Source organism: Mobula hypostoma, chromosome 2, assembly GCF_963921235.1.
Source record: "Mobula hypostoma chromosome 2, sMobHyp1.1, whole genome shotgun sequence".
In the NCBI taxonomy this organism is placed as follows: Eukaryota; Metazoa; Chordata; class Chondrichthyes; order Myliobatiformes; family Myliobatidae; genus Mobula; species Mobula hypostoma.
Genome location: NC_086098.1, coordinates 208,083,074 through 208,108,703, shown reverse-complemented (window position 1 = coordinate 208,108,703; position 25,630 = coordinate 208,083,074). Strand labels below are relative to the sequence as shown.

The following is a 25,630-nucleotide window of genomic DNA, read 5'->3' as shown; positions in this document are numbered from 1 at the left end:
ATTCCAGTTCCAACGTGGTCCTTGACCTCCTCTTTTGGCACAGTGAGGCCCACTCTGGCCTTGTGCTTCATTTCCTTATTGGACAATCACCTTCCCCTGGCGCCCCTCCTTGTTCCTTTCCTCCCATGTTCCACTCTCCTCTCCTATCAGATTCCTTCCTCTCCAGCCTTTTACCTTTCCCACCCACCTGGCTTCACAATTAACCTTCTAACTGGTTCTCCTTCCCCTCTCCCCACCTCTTCATTCTGGTCTTCTGCCAGAATAGTCTGCCTCCCTCTTTTCCAGTCCTGAAAAGGTTCTCTGACCGAAACATCAACTGTTTATTCATTTTCATAAAAGCTGCCTGACTTGACTTCCTCCAGCATTTTGTGTGTGTGGCTCTGGAGTTTGAGCATCTCCTGTGTTCGTGATAAGTACATGTGGTTCTCTCTGAGGTATTCTGAGTTTTCATTAGATGACATTGTATTTTGTGTTTAATCAGCACTGCAGGAAGAGATCTATCTTTGTGGCTTTGGTGGTTTCAAGCAACTTCATGCTGTGGCTTTTTAATCAAGATCTGGCCAAGACACCAGGAAATTCTAAACTGAGTAACATGTACAAATGGTACATGTTTTCACATGGTATCTACTTCAAATGGTCTGGGGGTGAGGGTGGGTGCAGTACTTGAATTGTTGTGTAAATGAGGTGTTGAAGCAGATGAAGCCAAGTTGGAAGGCATGATTTCTGTATACTGGTTTTCTATGATTTTATTCTGAAAGTACACAAATATTTAATAATTTCCATCTCAAAAAATACTGTTTCAAATTTTCCTGGTGATTAACCTTCTGTTTGCCCATATTACTTTGATCTGAAATGAGCTGATTCCATTTGTATCTTTGTGCATCTATCTTACACCTCATGGACTCATAATACTTTGTATTGTCAGTGAGCTTGGTTGCTGATGGTTTAAACTATTCATGTAGATTTTAAGTGGTTGTAAATGTACCATGAGATATCTCACTGGTCACAAACTAACACTTAAAAGTAGTTCAGTTTACTCCTTTTATCTATTGTATTTTGATCTATTATGTGATATCTTAAATATCTTTTTAAAAAATCTGTAAATATCCTACTGGCTCTACTTTGTTTCCCAAACATTTAGACCTATGATCTTGAAAGAGCTGTTGGTCACAAGTTTATAGGGTGCCACATTAGTGGTTTTCATAAGACGATTGCAGTGCCAGTGACCTGGGTTTAATTTTGCCATTGTCTAAAAGGAATTTATACGTTCGCGTCTTGACCATGTGGGTTTCCTCAGGGTGCTCCACTTTTCAATTAACCTTCTGTGGGTTAGCAGGTTAATTGGAAACATTGCTGTAATCGGGCTGCACAGGTTTGTTGGCCTTGAAGGGCCTGTTACTCTGCTTTATCTCTTTAAAATAAAATTGAAGAAACGGATGACTGCACTGAATACAGTTGATGGAGCGAGTGGGTGTTGACAGTGATGGGTGTACAGGCTTCTTTGTCCTGTATAGTGTTATTCCTCTCGAAGCTGCACTCAACCAGGTAATTGGAAAATAATCTGTCACACTCCTAGTCTGCATTGTAGATGCTGAAAGACTCAGGGAGTCGAGAGGTATGTTGCCAACTGTAAAATGCCTAGTTTCTGTATGTTCCTGTTCCAAATAAGGCTTTAGTTTAAATCTCCAAGATGTTGATGGTATGTCTTGATGAGGATAATGCAGTAATTTTGCAATTTTTTTTTCTTAGTGATTTAATATCAAAATCTGTACTGTATGAGAGAAAGCTTACTTGGGCTTTCTCCCTAACCCTTTACCGACAGCAAGGGCCTTAAGGTCAGGAGATACCAGTGGTGTGTTACCGTGACAATTCCTGGGTAAATATTGCAGCAACCATATGCCAACAAAGCATCAACTGAACCCCAAATCTGAAGGCAAAGGCAAGAATCACGTGGGCTGCCACGCATTGTTAGTGTTGAGCTGCTTGGGTTTTGTTATATCTGCACTCAGAGTCAAGTTTCCCACATCTTGTAAGTGGTGAGTTTTAATGGGTTTGTAACTATTTTACTTTGGCTGAGTCCTTAAATCAGGTTCTGATTAGAGGTCCCTCATTTATTAACAGGGTAGTCATGGCATAGAATGGAAATGCTATGCTGTTCTCTTTTACTCAAATTCGTTATTCCATATCTTTTATGTACCACAAATATTGCCTGCAGCTTTTCATGTTTTAGGAAATGCAAAGCAGATTGTTGATGAGCACAAAATTCCTCATTTCGGATGGAGTTGGAAATGAAGCTCACAGTTTGTGGGGTATATTACTGTACTGTACCCCTTTAACTGATTGGCAGAGGAAAGGTTACAAACTTTGTTGAAGATGGTTGGCCCATTGACGCCCTGAGGTCAAGAACAAATTATTTTCTTTTGATAATTGTTGTTTTTGATGTTCCCACACAGAGGGCCCAATCAATGTAAACATGACTGAAATTTCATTGGAGGAAATCCAGGGGTTCTTCAGTAAGGATCCTTACATGCAGATTGGTGGTCATTGGAAGCCAAGGGATTGCATACCTCGTTGGAAGGTAAGATATTTATATTTTGATTATGAAATCATGACCCTTGGTCTTACAAAGAAAAGCTTTATTCACAAAATTCAGCAAAAGAAGCAGGAGTAAACCACACTGGCCTTTCACGTGATGGAACCATTGGGTATCCTGAATGGTCCTTAACTTTAAGTCCCCTTTCTGAACGATGATATTCTTCGGGTCCAAGTATCCAAAAGTACATATGAAATATTGAACATTCACATGTTTTTGTACTATTTTTTCCCCCAAAGGTTTGGAATGCTCTGATCAACTTTAACATAGAAATAAATGTATTCAATCAGAATCAGGTTTATCATCACCAGGATGTGACGTGAAATTTGTTAACTTAGCAGCAGCAGTTCAATGCGATACATAATCTAGCAGAGAAAAAAAAATAAACAAGTAAACCAATTACGTATATTGAATAGATTACAAACAGTGCAAAAACAGAAATACTGTATATTTCAGAAAAAAAGTGAGGTAGTGTTCAAAGATTCAATGTCAATTTAGGAATCGGATGGCAGAGGGGAAGATCATGAGCGTGTGCCTTCAGGCTTCTGTACCTCCTACCTGATGGTAGAAACAGAAAACCTTCCGCACAATACAGACCCGTTGGCCCACAAAGCCATGCCGAAATTACCTGGGGTTACCCATAGCCCTCTGTTTTCCTGAGCTCCATGTACCTGTCCAGGAGTCTCTTAAAAGGCCCTATCATATCCGCCTCTACCACTGTTGCCAGCAGCCCATTCCATGCACTCACCACTCTGCATTTTTTTTTTAAAAAAGGCTTACCCCTGACATCTCCTTTGTAACTACTTTCAAGCACCTTAAATCTGTGCCTTCTGGTGCTAGCCATTCCAACCCTGGGAAAAAAGCCTCTGACTATCCACATGTTCAATGCCTCTCATCTTCTTGTATACCTCTATTAGGTCACCTCTCATTCTGCCTTACAGGATCTTCTCCATCAACTTACCAACCATTGAAGTAAGTCTCACTGGTCTATAATTTCCTGGGCTATCTCTACTCCCTTTCTTGAATAACGGAACAACATCCGCAACCCTCCAATCCTCCCTAACCTCTCCTGTCCCCATTGATGATGCAAAGATTATTGTCAGAGACTCAGCAATCTCCTCCCTCGCCTCCCACAGTATCCTGGGGTACATCTTGTATGGTCCTGTTGACTTACCCAACTTGATCCTTTCCAAAAGCTCCAGCACATCCTCTTACTTATATCTACATGCTCAAGCTTTTCAGTCCACTGTAAGTCATACCTACAGTTGCCAAGATCCTTCCCCGTAGTGAATACTGAAGCAAAGTACTCATTAAGTACCTCTGCTGTCTCCTCTGGTTCCAAACACACTTTTCCGTCATACTTGATTGGTCCTATTCTCTCACATCTTATCCTCTTGCTCTTCACATACTTGTAGAATGCCTTGGGGTTTTCCTTAATCCTGTCCACCAAGGCCCTTCACATGGCCCCTTCTGGCTCTCTTAATTTCTTTCTTAAGCTCCTTCCTGCTAGCCTTATAATCTTGTAGATCTCTATCATTACCTAGTTTTTTTTTTTTTTTTTTGAACCTTTCATAAGCTCTTCTTTTCTTCTTGACTAGATTTACAACAGCCTTTGTATACCACGGTTCCTGTATCCTACCATCCTTTCCCTGTCTAATTGGAATGTACCTATGTAGAACTCCACGCAAATATCCCCTGAACATTTGACACAGTTCTTCCGTACGTTTCCCTGAGAACATCTGTTCCCAATTTAAGCTTCCAAGTTCCTATCTGATAGCCTCATATTTCCCCTTACTCCAATTAAACGCTTTCCTAGCTTGTCTGTTTCTATCCCTCTCCAATGCTATGGTAAAGGAGATAGACTTGTGATCACTATCTCCAAAAAGCTCTCCCACTGAGAGATCTGACACCTGTCCAGGTTCATTTCCCAATACCAGATCAAGTACAGCCTCTCCTCTTGTAGGATTATCTACATATGGTGTCAGGAAACCTTCTGGAACACACCTAGCAAACTCCATGCCATCTAAACCCCTTGCTCTAGGGACATACCAATCGATATTTGAGAAATTAAAATCTCCCACCAAGACTATCTTGTTATTAGTACACCTTCCTAGAATCTGTCTCCCTATCTGCTTCTCGATGTCCCGGTTACTATTGGGTCATCTATAAAAAAACACCCAGTAGAGTTATTGACCCCTTCTTGTTGCTAACTTCCACCCACAGAGACTCCCTAGACAATCCCTCCATGTCTTCCTCCTTTTCTGCAGCCGTGACACTATCTCTGATTGACAGTGCCACACCCCCACCTCTTTTGCCTTCCTCCCTGTCCTTTCTGAAACATCTAAAGCTTGGCACTTGCAGTAACCTTTCCTGTCCCTGAGCCATCCAAGTCTTTGTAACACTGAGAAAATGTCCTGGGTGCTGGAGGTCCTTAATAATGGACGTGGCCTTTCTGATATACCACTGTCTGAAGATGTCCTGGGTACTTTGTAGACTAGTACTCAAGATGGAGCTAACTCGATTTTCAACCCTCTGCAGCTTCTTTTGGTCCTGTGCAGTAGCACCCCCACCCCCATACCAGACAATGATGCAGCCTGTCAGAATGCTCTCCACAGTACATCTATAGAAGTTTTTGAGTGTATTTGTTGACATGCCAAATCTCTTCAGACTCCTGATAAAGCATAGCCACTGACTTGCATTCTTTATAACTACATTGATTTGTTGGGACCAGGTTAGATCTTGACATCCAGGAACTGGAAGCTGCTCACTCTCTCCACTTCTGATCTCTCTATGAGGATTGGTATGTGATTCTTTGTCTTACCCTTCCTGAAGTCCACAATCAGCTCTTTTGTCTTACTGACGTTGAGTGCCAGGTTGTTTCTGCAGCACCACTCCACTAGTTGGCGTATCTCACTTCTGTACGCCCTCTCGTCACCACCTGATATTCTAACGACGATGGTTGTATTGTCAGCAAGTTTATAGATGGTATTTGAGCTATACCTAGCCACACAGTCCTTGGTATAGAGAGAGTAGAGCAGTGGACTAAGCAGTGGACCTGAGGTGTGCCAGTGTTGATCGTTAGCGAAGAGGATATGTTATTACCAATCCGCACAGATTGTGGTCTTCAGTTAGGAAGTCGAGGATCCAATTGCAGAGGGAGATACAGAGGCCCAGGTTCTGCAACTTCTCAGTCAGGATTGTTGGAAGGATGGTATTAATGCTGAGCTATAGTCGATGAACAGCATCCTGACAAAGCTGTTTGTGTTGTGCAAGTGGTCTAAAGTCATGTGGTGAGCCATTGAGATTGCGTTTGTCATTGACCTACTGTGGGAAAAGGTAAATTGCAAAGGGTCCAGGTCCTTGCTGAGGCAGGAGTTCAGTCTAGTCATGACCAACCTCTCAAAGCATTTCATCACTGTCGAGCAACACACATCAAAGTTGCTGGTGAACGCAGCAGGCCAGACAGCATCTCTAGGAAGATGTACAGTCGACGTTTCAGGCCGAGACCCTTCGTCAGGACTAACTGAAGGAAGAGTTAGTAAGAGATATGAAAGTGGGAGGGGGAGGGGGAGATCCAGAATGACAGGAGAAGACAGGAGGGGGAGGGATGGAGCCAGGAGCTGGACAGGTGATTGGCAAAGGGGATATGAGAAGATCATGGGACAGGAGGCCCAGGGAGAAAGACAAAGGAGGGCGGGGGAGGGGGAACCCAGAGGATGGGCAAGGGGTATAGTCAGAGGGACAGAGGGAGAAAAAGGAGAGTGAGAGAAAGAATGTGTGTATAAAAATAAATAACGGATGGGGTACAAGGGGAGGTGGGGCATTAGCGGAAGTTAGAGAAGTCTATGTTCATGCCATCAGGTTGGAGGCTATCCAGACGGAATATAAGGTGTTGTTCCTCCAACCTGAGTGTGGCTTCTTCTTTACAGTAGAGGAGGCCGTGGATTGACATGTCAGAATGGGAATGGGATGTGGAATTAAAATGTGTGGCCACTGGGAGATCCTGCTTTCTCTGGCGGACAGAGCACTGTTGATGTGAGTGCTCCCGGGCGATAGTCATTAAGGCAGCCCACATTATTATTCTTTGGCACTGGTATAATTGTTGCCTTTTTGAAGCAAGTGGGAACTTCTGCCTGTAGCAGTGAGAGGTTGAAAATGTCCTTGAATACTTCCGCTAATTGGTTGGCATGGGTTTTCAGAGCCTTTCCAGATGCTCCATTGGGACCTTCCACCTTGTTGAGGGTTCACTCTCTTTAAAGACAGTCTAACATTGGCCTCTGAGACAGAGATCACAGGGTCATCAGATGCAGCTGGGATCTTCACAGCTGTAGTTGTGTTCTCCCTTTCAAAGCGTGCCTAGGTGTTGAGTTCAGCTAGTAGTGAAGCATCACTGCCATTCATGCTACAGGTGTCCCCTGCTTTTTGAACGTTCACTTTACGAAACCTCACTGTTACGAAAGACCTACATTAGTACCCTGTTTTCACTGTTACGAAAGAAAGGCAGCGCGCGAGAAAAGTAGCACGTGAAAAAAATCTGCGCGCGATAAAAGGCAGCGCACGCCCCGAGCAGCCGCTCTCCCCCGGATTCGGAATGGCATTCTCACCGGCATTGCTTAAACACATGCCTGTGAGCAGCCGTTAGCAAGGTGAGTTCTAAGGTATCGGAAAAGCCTAAAAGAGCTCGTAAGGGTGTTACACTTAGCGTAACGCTAGACATAATTAAGCGTTTTGATCGTGGTGAACCAAGTAAGGACAAAGTGAGTTTGGCTTGTGGAAGCTGACGAAGATGATGTTGAAGAGGTTTTGGCATCCCATGACCAAGAACTGATAGATGAAGAGCTGATGCAATTGGAAGAGGAAAGGATAACAATTGAAACCGAATGAGTAATGATAAAGTATGACTTCAATTTTGAAAGGGTACGTCGGTTTAGGGGATATTTGCAGGATGGTTTGAGTGCTTACACAGAACTGTATGATAGAAAAATGCACGAGGCTAAGCAGTCAAGCAAGCCTTCAGCAGATGACGAACCTCGACCTTTGACATCGAGGCGGGCAGTCATAGGAAAAGATGAGCTGCCTGCCCTAATGGAAACAGACGACGAGATGACACCCCAGTGTCCCACCACCCCAACACCCAGGCCGCGGACAGATACCGATTCGCGGAGAATGCAGTAGCTGCTGGGAGGCACTCAGTACATCTTTAAGAAAAAAACCGAAATAAATATGCTAATTAATTAGGTACTGCCCGGCACGTAATTGTTGGCCCAGATCAGAGGCGATGCAATTGGCAATCGCCTCTGATCTGGGTTGACAATTACGTGCCGGGCGTCACCTAATTAATTAGTTTGTTTATTTGGGCTTTTTTCTTAAAGATGTACTGAGTACCTCCCGGCTACTGCTGTACCCCTGAATGCTTCGTGGATCGGTATCAGTTCGCTGTCCGGAGGGTGGGGGCCACTGCACCACCCAAACTCCAACGACTCAGTCTAACACACCATCATCAGTATGCTCCGTGCTTTCCCAATTCCGGTAAGTGATACTACACTGTACGTACATTATTTCTACTTTATATTAGCTGTGTATTTTTACGTGTTATTTGGTATGATTTGGCAGCTTCATAGTTTAAAGGTTACTGGAGAGCGCTTGCGCCGTGCTTCTGCCAACAGCGCTTGCGTGAGATTTTTGCTACAGAGAACAGTTCAGGCAATGATTGTAGAGAAGTATTTCTACTTTATATAGACTTTGTATTTATCATATCATTCCTGCTTTTAGTATATGTTACCGTTATTTTAGGTTTTATGTGTTGTTTGTCATGATTTGGTAGGTTACTTTTGGGTCTGCAAACGCTCACAAAATTTTCCCATATAAATAAATGGTAATTGCTTCTTCGCTTTATGACATTCCGGCTTACGAACCATTTCATAGGAACGCTTTACCTTCAGATGGCGGGGGAACCTGTATTGGGTTTCGCCTTGTAGGAAGTAAGAATTGCATCCAATGTCACCTCCAACCTCTTTCAAAATTGTCTCTTCACCCTTGAAATAGCTCTCCGTAAATCATACCTGGTTTTCTGGTACAGCCCGGACTACCAGATTTGAATGTCAGCGATCTAGCCTTCAGCAGATGACGTACCTCCTGGTTCGTCCACAGCTTTTTGTTTGGGAATGTACAGCAAGTCTTTATGGGCACACGCTCATCCACACAGGTTTTAATGAAGTCAGTAACAACTGCAGCATACTCATCCAGGTTTGAAGATGGTCCCTGAATACAGTCTAGTCCACCGATTCAAAGCAGTCCTGTAGGCGCTCCTGTGCCTCCGTTGTCCAAACCTTCTTGGTCCTCACTGTTGGTGCTACAGTCTTCAGTCTCTGCCTATACTCAGGGAGTAGAAGTACAGCTTGTAGAGGGAGTAGAAGTTCACATCACTAACTCATTACAGAAGGTTATTCATGTAACTTCTATTGACAAGCAAAGACTGCTGCAATAACTTTATTCTAAGATGATGTAAATTTGTTTCTGCTGTATGCATACTCTTATGGAAAAAGGGCCTGAAGCAAAAGTTTGGGCACCCTGCATGGTCAGTACTTAGTAACACCCTCTTTGGCAAGTATCACAGCATGTAAACGCTTTCTGTAGCCAGCTAAGAGTCTTTCAATTCTTGTTTGGGGGATTTTCACCCACTCTAGTTCATCCATTCAGTCAAAAGGCTTCTAGTTCAGTGAGATTCTTGGGCTGTTTTACATGCACTGCTCTTTTGAGGTCTATCCACAGATGTTCGATGATGTTTAGGTTGGGGGACTGTGAGGGCCATGGCAAAACCTTCAGCTTGTGCCTCTTGAGGATTTTGAGGTGTGTTTAGGATTATTATCCTGTTATAGAAGCCATCCTCTTTTCATCTTCAGCTTTCTTTACAGCTGGTGTGATATTTGCTTCCAGAATTTACTGGTATTCAATTGAATTCATTCTTCCCTCTACCAGTGAAATGTTCACCGTGCCACTGGCTGCAACGCAAGTCCAAAGCATGATCGATCCACCGCCGTGCTTAACAGTTGGAGAGGTGTTCTTTTCATGAAATTCTGCACCCTTTTTTCTCCAAACATACCTTTGCTCATTGTGGCCAAAAGTTCTATTTAACTTCATGAGTCCACAGGTCTTGTTTCCAAAATGCATCAGGCTTGTTTAGATGTTCCTTTGCAAACTTCTGATGCTGAATTTTTTGGTGAGGACTCAGGAAAGGTTTTCTTCTGATGACTCTTCCATGAAGATCATATTTGTGCAGGTGTCGCTGCACAATAGAACAGTGCACCACCACTCCAGAGTCTGCTAAATCTTCCTGAAGGTCTTTTGCAATCAAACAGGGGTTTTGAATTGCCTTTCCAGCAATCCTATGAGCAGTTCTCTCAGAAAGTTTTCTTGGGTCTTCCAGACCTCAATTTGACCTCCACTGTTCCTGTTAACTGCCATTTCTTAATTACATTACGAACTGAGGAAACAGCTGCCTGAAAATGCTTTGCTATCTTCTTATAGCCTTCTCCTGCTTTGTGGGCGTCATTTATTTTAATTTACAGAGTGCTAGGTAGCTGCTTAGAGGAGCCCATGCCTGCTGATTGTTGGGACAAGGTTTGAGTAGTCAGGGTATTTATAAAGCTTTGACATTTGTATCACCTGGCCTTTCCTAACGATGACTGTGAACAAGCCATAGCCCTAACAAGCTAATTAAGGTCTGAAACCTTGGTAAAAGTTATCTGAGAGCTCAAATCTCTTGGGGTGCCCAAAATTTTGCATGGTGCTGCTTTCTTTTGTTTTACACTCTAAAATTGCAAAAAACAAAAATAATAGAATAATCTTGCTTAAAATTTGAAAAGAGTGTGTCATTAAGTCCTGACGAAGGGTCTCGGCCTGAAACGTCGACTGCACCTCTTCCTACAGATGCTGCCTGGCCTGCTGCGTTCACCAGCAACTTTTATGTGTGTTGCTTGAATTTCCAGCATCTGCAGAATTCCTGTTGTGTCATTAACTTTATGACTTTTGGAGATCAGTTCATCTTTTATTCGCTTAGCTATTCACAGTAACAGAAATTTTGACCGGGGTACCCAAACTTTTGTATGCCACGGTATAGCACTGTTTGGATCAGTGCACTTTTCTTAATCTATTACTAAAAGTGCTCCTCTGTTCAGCTGAGGTGGCATGCATTGGGAGAGAAATATGATTCAGGATTACCAGGATTTTTCATAGGGTACTTTGAGTTACCACAGCTTCCAGTATGTTCAGTTTGACTCGTATTACAGAGCCAGCCTTTCTAATCAGGTTATTGAGCCTGTTGGCAGCACCCATTGCCCCAGCACACCACCACATAGAAGATTGTACTGGCAACATTAGACTGGTAGAACTTGTGAAGGAGAGGCCTGCATACTCCAAAGGACCTCAATGTCAGTTTGAGCTATTTTGGAAGTTATTAAAGTTGGCAAAACTAAGTTAAGCTTCTCTGGGGCCCAAATCTTGAAATACTTCTGCAAAATGGACTGAATGAGCTAGAATTTGATGCAGGTTTAATTAGAAATGAGTTCTTGTGCTGTGCATTATAATTTTGAAACTCAATTTTGGCAACTTCCCTCTGCTATAGCATTTTCCGTAAATAAATTCCTGTGAGTATTGCACGGAGTTCATATTGGCTCTTCTAGCCCACTGAAACTCAGTCATGTTAGAAAAATGTAATTTGAGCAATGAACCAGAGATTCCAATTCTTGTAGAGACACATTCAGAAAATGGTGAGTCATATTTCCTTTTGGAGAAATTAGATTATCATGGATGGAGGATCCGTTGCCTGCCCGTGTGGAGTTTTTTTCCTAATCTTTGCAAACAACATTCATAAACTAAAACAGATGAACTGTCATTGTTTTTGCATGTAGTATTCACTGAACTTTACAACCAGAAGAAAATCTCTATAATAACTTCAAAAAACATTTTTCTTAAAATAGCGTAGACCTGTTTCTGCCATTCATTCTCATGCAGTTTCAGAGTAGTATTTATGTTGTGCTTAACCACTGATTCATGTCAGTCAGCAGCAAAAGATTAAAAGGTTGGGCTTTAGCTAGAAGTTAATAGAAGTGAACCCCCCCCCCCGCCCCTTCAAGTTAGCTATGCTTAAGGGATTGCAGTGTCTTGGAAAAGTATTTATCCCCCAACTCCTTGTACACATAAATGAATATTGCAACCAGGGACTTTGATCAATTTAACGTAAAATTTTTATTTGTGAATCACATGCTCCTTTTTTCACAGTAGAGCCAAAAAAACGCAGAAAATTGTAAAGCATGAAAAACTAAAAATTTTAAACTGAAATGTCAGCAGTTCAAACCCCTTTGCTGAGTACTTAGTTGGACCACCTCCACAGCTATTACAGTCAGTAGTCTTTTTCAATATGTCCCTATTAGCTTGAGCAAGATTTGCCCGTTCCTCCTTGCAAAACTATTTGCATAAACTGTGCCAGGTTAGTTGGGGAGTGTATTTTATAGAAGCAGGTAAAATTATGAAAGGGATAGAGAAGATAAGGCAGGAAATTTGTTGCTACTGGTAGGTGAGACTAGAACTAGGGGACATAGCCTCAAGACTCGGGGGGGGGGGTAGATTTAGGATGGAGATGAGGAGGAACTGCTTTTCCCAGAGCGTGGTGTATCTGTGGAATTCTCTGCCCATTGAAGCAGTGGAGGCTACCTCAGTAAATATATTTAAGACAAAAGTTGGATAGATTTTTGCATAGAAGGGGAATTAAGGATTATGGAGGAAAGCCAGGTAGGTGGAGATGAGTCCATGGTCAGATCAACCATGATCTTATTGAATGGTGGAGCAGGCTCGATGGGCCAAAAGGCTTACTCCTGCTCCTATTTCTTATGTTCTTATGAGTGACAGTGGACAGCAAACTTGAGGTCTTGCCAGAGATGTTCATTGGATTTAAGGTCAGGAATCTGAATGGGCAACTCAAGAACATAAATTTCTTCATTTGAAGCCACTCTGCGGTTGCTTTGGCATTGTGATTTTGGGTTATTGTCATGCTAAAAGATGAATTTCCTCTCAGTTTAAGCTTTGGCAGAGGCTAGCAGATTTTTATCCAGTATCTCTCCGTATTTAGTAGCATTCATCTTCCCTTCAATCCTGATGAGATTTCCATTCCCTGATACTGAAAGGCATCCCCATAGCATGATGTACCTCCACCACACAGTAGAGATGGTGTTACCTGGCTGATGCACAGTATTAGCTTTGCGCAACGCCAACCACTTAATATTGAGGCCAAAAAGTTTGACTTTAGTCTCATCTGACCATAAGACCTTTTTCCACATCTTTACAGTAGCTTCTAAGTGATGTTTTGCAATGTCTTTATCAGCAAGGATATGTGTTTTTTTTTAGCTAGGGCATTTTCCTTACCACTCTTCCATAAACACTTTTAGTACAGGGCCTTAGAGATTGTGGAGCCATGAGCTTCATCTCCAGTTACAGCCATCAACTTACTCAGCTCGCTCAAAGTAATTGTTGGTGTCACAGTAATCTCTCTGACATGTGCCATTCTTTTCCACCAACTAAGTTTAAGGCTGCGGCTGTCCAAGGCTATGGCTGTGGTGTCACAGTTTTTCCTCTTTTTTTAACCATGGTATGTTCAGTGCCTTTTGAGATGGTTGTGTACCCTTCCCCAGATTTGTGCTTATTTATTATCATTTCCCTGACTTGCCTCAAATGCTTTCTTTGTCATCATTGTGGTGTGTACTTTTGAATATCTACCAGACTGTTGGGTCTTACAGACAGAGGACTTTTTTTTTCCATATGAATTCATTGAAAACAAGTGATCTTCTAATTTTCGACGTCAACAAATTGGATGAGTTGGTATTACACTTGAGGAAAGTTAACATAGTAATTGCAAAGGGGATCAATACGTTTTCAGCCTCAGAATTTTGGTTTATAATTTTTAGACAATTGTTGACAGGTTTTTGGCATTTTTCTTTTGACTTGATGTGATGCACAATGTTTTGTAGTTTAGCTCAAAAATTCTTACTTCAGTCTATTTTAAACTTGGAAAACAAGACAGTAAAATGTGAAAATTGTTCTGGGTGCTGAATACTTCTTAAGGTACTACCTTTGTTTTAAACAAAAATAATAAAATTGTTGGCTCTCTGTTTGAGGAGGAAGACCCACTGATTTCAGTTCATCCTTGCATGAATGAGCATTATTTCCATTCAAGCAAGCGATGATGGATGTCAAATTTAACTAAAATCAGATTCCTTTCTTTCCTGTTCCATAAACTAATATTTCTTTCATGTGCCATTTGTTTTTTTTCTTGTACCATAGATTGATGTTTGTCATAGATCTATTTTGCTTCCAACTCTTGAATTTTTGTAATGTTTCAGTTTATTTCTGAAGTTTAACCTCTGAACATTTTTTTGCAAATCAGTCAGTTCTGCATTTCTCAAATGACAACACTTTAAATAAATATCCAGCATGTGATGATTTTAAGCACACTTTAATGAAAATTTCATCATTCTAATGTACAAAAATACTCCAATTTCATGATTTACGCATATACAAACCAGTTCTTCATTGTTTGCTATGTCTTGGTAATTTCATAATTTCACACTACATACAGTACTATTTTGATGGATAGTAGAATTGTGTGCTCATCATATCAATTGGATTTGCAGAATTATTTGTGTACTGAAAATAGCATTGGCAATAATTTGTTTGCAGAGCATTTGGAAGTTAAATGAATTAACCATTCTGTTAATACAACCTAACCCATCTTACAGTAAAAACATTTGTTGATGGTATAATTGAATTGCGATATTTCAGGTGGCAATTTTAATCCCTTTCCGCAATCGTCACGAGCATCTCCCTATCCTTCTAAGGCATCTGATTCCATTGCTGCAGCACCAGCGCTTGGAGTTTGCCTTTTATGTCATTGAGCAGGTTAGTGTTTTCTTTCTAATACCTTTAAATGACCTCGAAATTTTCAAGACTCGTTTTAAAATTATAACCATAGTCCTGAAAGAAAAATAAAAATACATGAATTCAAAGTTGTATCATATTTTAGTTTTTAAAAAAATTCCCGAGTATTGGAATTACATTTTTACAGACTTTTCCTATAACTTGATGGATTGCCATTTATAATTATACTGAAAATTCCATAATTAAAGGCAAAAAAACAAGAGCAGAGGCCTGAAGTAGGAAAAAAAGGAAATATTGGAAAGGCTCATCAGGAGAGGCAGTAACAATGTACAGAGAGACAGAATCAATGTTTCAGGTCAGTGACCTGACTGAAACTTCTGCTAGAAGGCCATTGATCTGAAAGGTTAAAATCTGTTCTCACCTGTATGGATATTGCTTAACCTAATTGTTGCCAAAATATTTAGTTTTTATTCCCATTATTCCATTAAGAAGTGAGTTCCAGGATTAGATCCAGTGATGATAAAACATTAACAATAAATTTTAAAATTGGGATTGTATACAGTTTAAAGGGAACTTGAAGGTAGTGGTGTACCTATGATTCTTGTATTTCTGCTTTTGTTCAAATCTGTATATAGTGGTTAGGAGAAGCACTACCCTGAGCTATTTGTAGTTATCCATGATATTTTAGAAGATATAAGCAAGTGCTGCTGAACTTGTCACTTGTGATTTGTAAGAGAGAGAAATACTTTGTCACCCATTAGTGCTAATCACAAAAAATTAGACTTTATACAGTTAGTTTCAAATTAAAACTTTTAGTATATGTGAGAGTCATGTAACTATAGTATCAGCTTCTATTGTGCACAACCCCACAGAAGCTGGCAAATCCATCTTGCCAATCTTGCAAGCACACATTCGTATTTTTCGGCTGTGCATTAATTGAGTGCTTCTTGTCTGAGGAGGACCTGTAATGTGAGCTTATCCACAGTGCAGACAAACAGAGTATTTATGAAATAATGAGGAATTAGGAAATATTGATGTTCAGAAGAGACAGATGTTCTTGCACATAAATCACTTGAAGGTGCAGCGAGTGATTAGGGAAGACAAATGGTATGTTGGTCTTTATCATGAGAAGATTTGAGTATACTGGTAAAGGTGCCTTCATTTATCGTCTCACAAAAGCCCTGCATATCTGCACTGCATAGTTTGATTTTGGTCTCCAACTAAAAAAATAACATATTTGCTCAGAGTGTAAGAAGACGTGTTTCTGAGTGTGTGTGTGTGTGTGGGGGGGGGGGTAAGGGGGTTGCAGCTTTGCTACGTGAGAGCAATTAGGTGGAGTTGATCTATATTCTCTGCAATTTAGCAAAATGAATGGCCATCACCTCCTGAAACTTAAAATTCTTACAGGACTTGACAGGGTAGAGGCAGTGGAGATGTGGCTCATGGCTGTGGTGTCTAATTCCAGTGGTCACAGTCACAACATAATATAAAATGAGAAATGATTTTTTCACTCTCACATATTGGTGAAACGTTGGAGTTCTCTACCTTGGATGGAGGTGTATGCTAAGTTATTCAGTTAATTCAAAAAGAGGGGTTGATTCCTGGGCAATACGAGAATTAAGACATGTAAGGATGTGATCTGTAGTAGAAGATTGGCATTGACCCTGATAAATGATGGACCAGGCTTGAAGAGCCAGATGGTCCAACTTCTGCAGCAAATCTGTGTTTTTGTGTTAAGGATATTGTGTGTACTTAACAATAATTCAATTATGATTTTCTTTTACTAGGCAGGGTATCACCCATTTAACCGTGCAATGCTCTTCAATGTTGGATTTTTGGAGGCTTTGAAAGATATGAACTGGGATTGCATAATCTTTCATGATGTGGATCACATACCTGAAAATGACCGCAACTACTATGGCTGTGGGGAGATGCCAAGACACTTTGCAGCCAAATTAGATAAATATATGTACCTGTAAGTCCTGTGATTAATCATAAATAGACTTGGTGAGGGGTCCCAGGGAGCTATAAGATTATCTTATTTCCCTTCATTCAAGTCTAATTTTGTGAAAATTAAGTCCATTACATATTTGCTAACTTTATTTTGTGTCGTGCTCTTTGATGATGTGTAATTTGCACATGCCAGACCTATAAACAAATGATTTGTTATGAGATTATTTTGAGGTATCTAAAGTAGCGCAAACAGATTTGTGATTACTCATTAATTTTCTTATTTTTTTAACCCTCTCCCACAAGTCTTAAAGTCTTGTTATTTTTTTTGGTTACAGTTAATTTGATTATGATTTCCCCTTCATTGGACTGGATACCATTCATTTAACTTTCTTTTTACAGACTCCCTTACAATGAATTTTTTGGAGGAGTGAGTGGATTAACAGTGGAACAATTTAAGAAAATCAATGGGTTCCCAAATGCATTTTGGGGCTGGGGAGGTGAAGATGATGATCTCTGGAACAGGTTGGTTGAATAAAAATGAGAATTTATTTATGTTACTAATAAGAGTAACTCTCCTTCAATAAATACTATATTGAAGGTAATCTTGAAGCTTAATGCGGTAGGAAAGAGGGTGGAATTTCAAACTTCCCCCCCCAGTGTTAACAGTGCTCCCTGATGAAACAAAGTCAATGAGCATCAAAGGGAGAATAAACTATAGTAACTAGCATCGTGTCTTAAACAGAGCAGGATGATTCTGGTTGTCAAGTGTCACTTATCCAACTCCAAGGACCACGTTGTAGGTTTTCCTCAGGATCATTCCGAACATTCATTCACCTTCACTTGCTTCACAAATTAACTTGCTTCTATCACCGTATCTGAAATGGTGATATTGTTTGTTGAATGCATGGTTTAATTCCATTCGTAACCTTGCAGCAGCCGATACTTGTATGCTGAACAGGCACAGGCTGGTAAGTGGTAGGTAACATAGGCATCACCAAGGTGCCAAACAGTTACCATCTCCATTAAAGTAAAGTTGTTCACCTGCTTTTGACATTCAAAGGCAATATCACTGAGCCCTCACTGTCAATATATAGAGATCACCATTGACCATAACACCTGGATCAACCGTGCAAATACTGTGGTCATGCTAAGTCAGAGGCTGTTTATCAAAAGGTCTGTGACTTGCTTTCTGACATAAGTCAATGTTATGGAAAATTCACTACTTGTTTGTTTGGAGGTGTGGTGGGGGGAGTATATTTCAGCAGCTCTGAAGAAGCTTGATGCCATCCAGGACAAAGTAGTTCATTTGACTGACACCCTGGCAACCAAAAAAAACAGCAGCTGCAGTGTGCATACCTTCTTCAAAATATTCAGCAGTTATTCATGCAGCCAATACCTTCAGCATCTTCTAAACCCATAACCCCTGCCACCAAAAAAGACAAAGATAGCAAGTGTATGGTTGCATCACTATCTGCAATTAGTTCTCAAGTGCATATCATCTTGATTTTGAAATGTATTGCTGGTTCTTTATTGGCATTGGGTTTGAATCCTGGAGTTCTGTAAGTGAGAGTCTAGGAGTATTTCATCAAAAATATTGAAGCTGTTCAACGTGATGGTTGACCATCACCTTCTTAAGGACAATTGAGGATAGACAAAAATATCTGCCTAATAAATGGAAATAGGCTTTTCAGAGTCATTCTCACATTAGTATTTGAGAAATTGGAGAGTAACTACTTCCCGATTACACTCTTACAGCAACCACCATTAGTTTCTTGCTAGTTAATAGCAGATTGTTTGGTATTTTGCCAGTTTGGATATATAGTTTGTTCTAGACCAGATATGCCAGTGTAATTTTTACTCTGGGTATATATCTGTATTTAACTGTATTGTAATAATTTGATAAAATACAACTTATTCTGGAATGCAGACTTCAACACTGTAGTTGAGTAATGTCAGGGTCCACAGCCCTTGAAGTACCAAGTGTTCTTTGTCCTTTTGATATTACATATGCTGAATTGAATTGGATGAAGTCTTGCATCTGTATTGGTATGTATGGATCAACTGAAAAAGATCCATTCACCTGAGTACTCCCAGCTGTAAGCAATTACATATGCCTTAGACTTGTCTTTTGCAACCATTCCACGGTGCGACCATCTTTGAAAATGAGTCCACGCCTTCCTCCTGGTTTAATAATTCAGCATCATTTGGATTGATAGAACTAATACACATGATTTAGCTTTTCAGCAATACTTGGGGACATAACAACCCTGTTGATCTGCATTGCTGGTTAAAGCACAGTAGTTAAGATTTTTAACAGGCAATGGAGGAATAGATCATATTTTATAGCATTTGAGACATTAGTGCAGCTGGTATAATCATGTTGCAGCAGAACAAATATCCCTGCCTACTGAACATGTCAGATCTGGTTTGTGTAATTTAGCTAGCAGAGTTGGTGGTACAGATAATAATCAGTATCCCGAGGAGCAGTAAATATTATCTGTAGTTAATAAATGGCATGTGAACTAATTATTTGGTATCAGTTTAAATATCATAAAAAGAATAAACTAGTTCTCTTCAAAAATTTATAGATGTGAGTGATCAAGTACAGAGGAAAAAAATTCTTTGTAAATTGGCGTTGCGTGAGAAGAAGTATTGACCCTCTTATTAGAACCTTTGCTTTAACTTTGGGTCTTTATTTTGGAGTTTCAAACATGTTCTTTGGCAGGATTTGCATTTCTTTTTAATTATCTGAGACAGGCTTGAAAAAATATCACTTTTATAGTAAATTTTCAACTGGAGTGAAGACTGTCCTCTCAAAAGTAGCACAAGATATTAATAACAGTATCAAGTCTGAGAAGAAGAGATCATACTCGTCTGGGTAGTGCACCATTTATACATCCAGATTCATTAGTTTGCCCCTTTCACAAATTAGAGACTTAAAGAAAAGTAATGTACATTGAAGAATGAACCACACAAATATGAAAGATGAGCGACATCTGATATTCTAATAAATTTAGCTGGCGGCAAATTTGAACTTCTCTGAGGGTTGTTGTGGTTGCAAATTTTTCCATAGTTTTTAAATTTCTGTTTAATTGAGCACAACTTACAATGAGACAAAATTTGAGTAATATTTGGCTCTCCTACCATTTTTACAGGGTGCAGTTTGCAGGCCTTACAGTAACAAGACCAGAGGGTGATTTAGGAAAATATAAGTCTGTTCCTCATCATCATCGAGGCGAAGTGCAATTCTTGGGAAGGTGAGTACAAATTTTGCAACAGTGTGTTTGTTCATAGTTTTGAGGATTATATTCTGGAAGTGATTGCAAGAAATATTCTTTATTAGTTTGTATACTGTCTTACAATTGAGTAAAATGGTAGTTGATCTTGTGATGACTGACTAACCAATAAAGTAACCAGTAAAGTAAGGTAGAAATTGTTTTAAAATACTGTACCTTGAAAAGTTGTTCAGCCCCAACAACTGTCTTCATATTTTACTGTCTCATTTTCTAAATTTAAAATATACTGGAGCAGGATTTTTTGAGCTAATCTACGAAATATTGCGCATCAAATAAAAAGGAAAAATTCCAACACTTGTGAACAATTTACTAAATTAAAACCCAAAGTTGTGAGACTGAAAAAGTATTCATCCTCTTCGTAATTACTACGATAAAGTTCCTTGGGTTCAATATATTACTGTACCAACTCGTCCAATTTGTTGATGCAGGAATTTGGAGGATCACCTGTCTTGACCATAAAACCATAAGATATAGGAGCAGAATTAGGCCATTTGGCCCTTCGAGCGTGCTCCACTATTTCTTCATGACTGATCTATTTTCCCTCTCAGCCCTAGTCTGTTGCTGCCTTCCCGTGTCCTTTCATGGGCTGACAGATCAAGAATCTAACAACTTCTGCCTTAAGTATATCCAACGGCTTGACTTCCACAGCTGTCTGTGGCAACAAATTCCACAGATTAACCACACTCTGTCTGAAGAGATTCTTCCTCATCCCTGTTCTAAATGGTCGACCCTCTTTTCTGAGGCTGTGTCCTCCACATCCACTTACCATATCCAATTTATTGAGGACTTTCAACATTTGATACATTTCAATGAGGTCACTCCTCATTCTTCTCAATTCCAGTGAGCAGATGCCCAGTGCCATTAAAAGTTCTTCATATGACAACCCTTTCAATCCCAGAATGATTTTCATGAACCTCCTTTGAACCCTCTCCAATGTGAGCACATCCCTTCTGAGATAAGGGACACAAAACTGCCCTCAATACTCCAAGTGATTTTTCATTCATGATTTATAAAGCCTCAACATTACAGTTTTGCTTTTCTATTCTAGTCCTCTCGAAATGAATGCTAATATCACGTTTGCATTACTCAGCCTGCAAATTAACCTTCAGAGAATCTTACACGTGAACTGCCAAGTCCATTTGTACCTCTGATGTTTGCATTTTCTCTCTGTTTAAAAAATAGTCTATGTTTTTATTTCTTCTACCATACCAGTGAATGACCATACATTTCACAACACTGTATTCCATCTGCTACTTTGCCTATTCTCCTAATCTATCTGTCCTCCGATAGCCTCTCTGCTTCCTCAAAGCTACCTGCCCTCCACCTATCTTCTTATCGTCTGCAAACATGGCCACAAAGCCATCAATTGCATCATACAAATCATTGACATATAACCTAAAAAGAAGCGGTCCCAACACAGACCCCTGTGGAACACCACTGGTCACCAGCAGCCAACCAGAAATGGCTCCCTCTATTTCAGCTCTTTGCCTCTTGCCAATAAGCCAATCCACCCATCTTCAATCTACGCTAGTATCTTTCCTATAATACCATGAACTCTTAACTTGTTAAGCAGCTTCTTGTGTGGGACCTTGTCAAAGGCCTTTTGAAAAATCCAAGTACACCACAAGCACCAATTCTCTTTTGTCTATCTTGCTTATTATTTCTTCAAAGAATTCCAACAGATTCGTCAGGCAAGATTTTCCGTTAAGGAAACCATGCTGACTATCGCCTATTTTACCATGTGTCTCCAAGTACCCTGAAACTACATGTTTAACAATTGACTCCAACATCTGTCCAACCACTGACGCCTAACTTACTGGTCTATAATTTTCTTTGTTATGCCTCTTTCCCTTCTTGAAGAGCGGAGTGACAACTTGTGATTTTTCCAGTCCTCCAGAACCATGCCAGAATCAATTTATTCTTGAGATATCATTGCTAATGCCTCCACAATCCCTTCAGCCACCTCTTTTAGAACCCTGTGTTGTATACCATCTGGTCCAGGTGATTTATCTACCTTCAGATCATTCAATTTCCCAAGAATCTTCTCATTATTATTAGCAACTTCACACACTTCAGACCTCTGGCACTCTCAAACTTCTGGCATATTGTTAATGTCTTCCACAGTGAAGTCTAATGCAAAATACTTCACTCAGTTCATTTTCTTGCCTCCCCTCACCCCCCGCGGTCCGATATCTACTCTTGCCTTTCTTTTATACTTTATATATCTGAAGAAACCTTTGCCATTCTCTTTGATAATATTGGCTCGCTTACTTTCCTTCTTTATGACTTTTTTAGTTGCTTTCTGATGGTTTCTAAAAGCTTTCCAATCCACTAAATTCCCACTCATTTTTGCTCTATTATATGCCATGTGGCTTTTATGTTGGCTTTGACTTCTCCTGTCAGCCACGGTTCTGTCATCCTGTGTTTAGAATGCTACTTCTTTGGAATGCACCTTCCAAATTGCTCCCAGAAATTCCAGCCAGTGCTGCTCTGCAGTCATCCCTGCTAGTGTTCCTTTCCAATCAATTTTGTCTAGCTCCTCTCTTATGCTTCTGTAATTCCCTTTACTCCACTGTAATACTGACTTTAGCTTCTACTTCTCAATTTTCAGGGTGTATTCTATCCTATTAATGATTATTGGTCCCTAAGGGTTCCTTTACCTTAAACTCTTTAATTGATTCCAGTTCATTGCACAACCCCCAAACCCGAATATCTGATCCCCTAATGGGCTCAACCACAACCTGCTCTAAAAACCCATCTCATAGGCATTCTAAAAATTGACCCTCTTGGAATCCAACACCAACCTGGTTTTCCTAATCTACCTGCATACTGAAATTTCGCACGACTATTGTAACATTGCCCTTATGACATGCATTTTCTATCTCCTTTTGTAATTTGTAGACCACGTCTTAACTACTGTCTGGGGGTCTGTATATATAAGAGTAAAAAGACTCTCTTTATTCTTTTGCTCAATCCACAATGATTCAACACCATCTGTTCCTTTATTACCTCTTCCTAATGATTTGATTTCATTGTTTACCAGCAGAGCCATGCCACCTCCTCTGCCCACCAGCCTGTCCTTTCGACACAATGTGCATCCTTGGACAGTAAGCACCCAGCTATAATCTTCTTTCAGCCATAATTCAGTGATGTCTACAACATCATGCATACCAGTGTGCAACTGTTTTACAAGTTCATCTACCTCATTGCGTACACTGCGTGCGTTCAAATGTAACAGCTTCAATACTCCATCACCTTTTTCAATTTTGTCTGCCTTTTACATTGCGACTCATCCTGTTGCCTGCAACTTTGCCCTATCATTATCCTCTTGCTAGCAATCTCGCTGCACACTTCTTGTTTGTAAACAAACACCCCACCCTCAGCACTTATCACTCCAGTTCGCAACCCCGACCAAATTAGTTTAAACCCTCCTGAACAACTCCAGCAAACCTGCCCCCAAGGTTATTGGTTCCCTATGGGTTCAGGTGTAACCCTTCACTTTTGTATGGGTCTTATCTTCCCCAGAAGAGATGTCATTGATCCATAACTGTGAAACACTAAATTTTCAATTAATTCATAATAGTAAATACCCCTTCTCTCTGTAAGGTGCAACAGTTTGGTAGATTTTCAACAGTGCAAACCAAAATGAGGTAAAAGAACTTTCAAGACAAGTCAGGGAAATGTTAATAGAGAAGCCCAAATCTGGGGAAGGGTACAAGACCATCTCAAAGACCCTCAACATACCTCAAGCTCAGTGCAGTCCATATTAGAAAAAATGGAATAATATGAAACCTTAGCCATACTGACCAGATCAGAGAACATGGTCGCCAGAGAAGAATGGCACTTAAAGGAGAGGCCACTGAGACGCCAACAATTATTCCGAGTGAGCTGCAGAAGTCAATGGCAGCAACTGCAGATGAAATTTATGTATGCACAATCTGTAAGATTTTGCATAAAAAGGTATTTATGGAAGACTGTCGAGGACTTTTAAGTGTGGATGGTGTGCAGTCAGAGACCCTGACCTGGAGTTAAACTCAAACTGGCTCTTTTGTGGTGGTGGGGCCCACTCTTCAGGGCTCACGACCAGCTGGTTTTTGAAATCCCAAGGATGTGGGCTAGAAGACAAGCACGCCTTTGGGGTTCAGAGGCTCCACAGCCCCGTGCTCAAGCTGTCTATATACCAGTACTGCTGACTGAAGCATCGCGGGAGTAACAATATCAGCAACAGCGGATCAGCTGTTGAGGGCTCTGTACTTGGGAAATCAATCACCCTCTGTCTATCTGTCTCTCTCTTTCTCTCTCTATATGTCTGCCTTTCTCTCTCTCTCTCTTTGTTTATCTCTGTCTCTCTCTCTCTGTCTCTATTTCTCTTTCTCTGCCTGTCTGTCCCTCTCTCTGTCTGTCAGTCTGTCTCTCTATTTTTCTCTCTCCCCCATCGCTCTCGCTCCCTCCCTCCCCGTCTCTCTCTCTCTCTCCCGCCCTCCCCGTCTCTCTCTCTCCCTCCCTCCCCGTCTCTCTCTCTCCCTCCCTCCCCGTCTCTCTCTCTCCCTCCCTCCCCATCTCTCTCTCTCCCTCTCCCCGTCTCTCTCTCTCCCTCTCCCCGTCTCTCTCTCTCCCTCTCCCCGTCTCTCTCTCTCCCTCCCTCTCCCCGTCTCTCTCTCTCCCTCTCCCCGTCTCTCTCTCTCCCTCCCTCTCCCCGTCTCTCTCTCTCTCTCCCTCCATCCCCGCCTCTCTCTCTCTCTCTCCCCCTCCCTCCCTCCCTGTCTCTCTCTCTCCCTCCCTCCCTGTCTCTCTCTCTCCCTCCCTCCCTGTCTCTCTCTCTCCCTCCCTCCCCGTCTCTCTCTCTCTCTCCCTCCCTCCCTGTATCTCGCTCTCTCCCTCCCTCCCTGTATCTCGCTCTCTCCTTCCCTCCCTGTATCTCGCTCTCTCCCTCCCTCCCCGTCTCTCTCTCTCTCTCCCTCCCTCCCCGTCTCTCTCTCTCTCTCTCCCTCCCTCTCCCCGTCTCTCTCTCTCTCTCTCCCTCTCCCCGTCTCTCTCTCTCCCTCCCTCTCCCCGTCTCTCTCTCTCCCTCTCCCCGTCTCTCTCTCTCCCTCCCTCTCCCCGTCTCTCTCTCTCCCTCCCTCTCCCCGTCTCTCTCTCCCTCCCTCTCCCCGTCTCTCTCTCCCTCCCTCTCCCCGTCTCTCTCTCCCTCCCTCCCCGTCTCTCTCTCCCTCCCTCCCTGTCTCTCTCTCCCTCCCTCCCTGTCTCTCTCTCTCCCTCCCTCCCCGTCTCTCGCTCTCTCCCCCCTCCCCGTCTCTCGCTCTCTCCCCCCCTCCCCGTCTCTCGCTCTCTCCCCCCCTCCCCGTCTCTCGCTCTCTCCCCCCCTCCCCGTCTCTCGCTCTCTCCCCCCTCCCCGTCTCTCGCTCTCTCCCCCCTCCCCGTCTCTCGCTCTCTCCCTCCCTCCCCGTCTCTCGCTCTCTCCCTCCCTCCCCGTCTCTCGCTCTCTCCCTCCCTCCCCGTCTCTCGCTCTCTCCCTCCCTCCCCGTCTCTCGCTCTCTCCCTCCCTCCCCGCCTCTCTCTCTCTCTCTCCCCCTCCATCCCCGCCTCTCTCTCTCTCCCTCCATCCCTGCCTCTCTCTCTCTCCCTCCATCCCCGCCTCTCTCTCTCTCTCTCTCCCTCCATCCCCGCCTCTCTCTCTCTCTCCCTCCATCCCCGTCTCTCTCTCTCTCTCTCCCTCCCTCCCCGCCTCTCTCTCTCTCTCCCTCCCTCCCCGCCTCTCTCTCTCTCTCCCTCCCTCCCCGCCTCTCTCTCTCTCCCTCCCTCCCCGTCTCTCTCTCTCTCTCCCTCCCTTCCCGTCTCTCTCTCTCTCCCTCCCTCCCTC

General features: G+C 41.9%; 1 protein-coding gene across 5 annotated transcripts in view; it reads left to right on the top strand.

Moving 5' to 3' along the window:
- The window catches only part of LOC134342833 (beta-1,4-galactosyltransferase 5-like), a 90,695-nt gene that overhangs the window by 53,563 nt on the left and 11,502 nt on the right, over positions 1-25,630 (top strand). For all 5 annotated transcript variants that reach the window (XM_063041446.1, XM_063041447.1, XM_063041448.1 and 2 more), the window contains exons 4-8: positions 2,454-2,578; positions 14,426-14,542; positions 16,309-16,496; positions 16,874-16,996; positions 19,630-19,731. In XM_063041446.1, the coding sequence (XP_062897516.1) occupies positions 2,454-2,578; positions 14,426-14,542; positions 16,309-16,496; positions 16,874-16,996; positions 19,630-19,731 (655 nt within the window). The remainder of the gene's footprint in view (positions 1-2,453; positions 2,579-14,425; positions 14,543-16,308; positions 16,497-16,873; positions 16,997-19,629; positions 19,732-25,630) is intronic.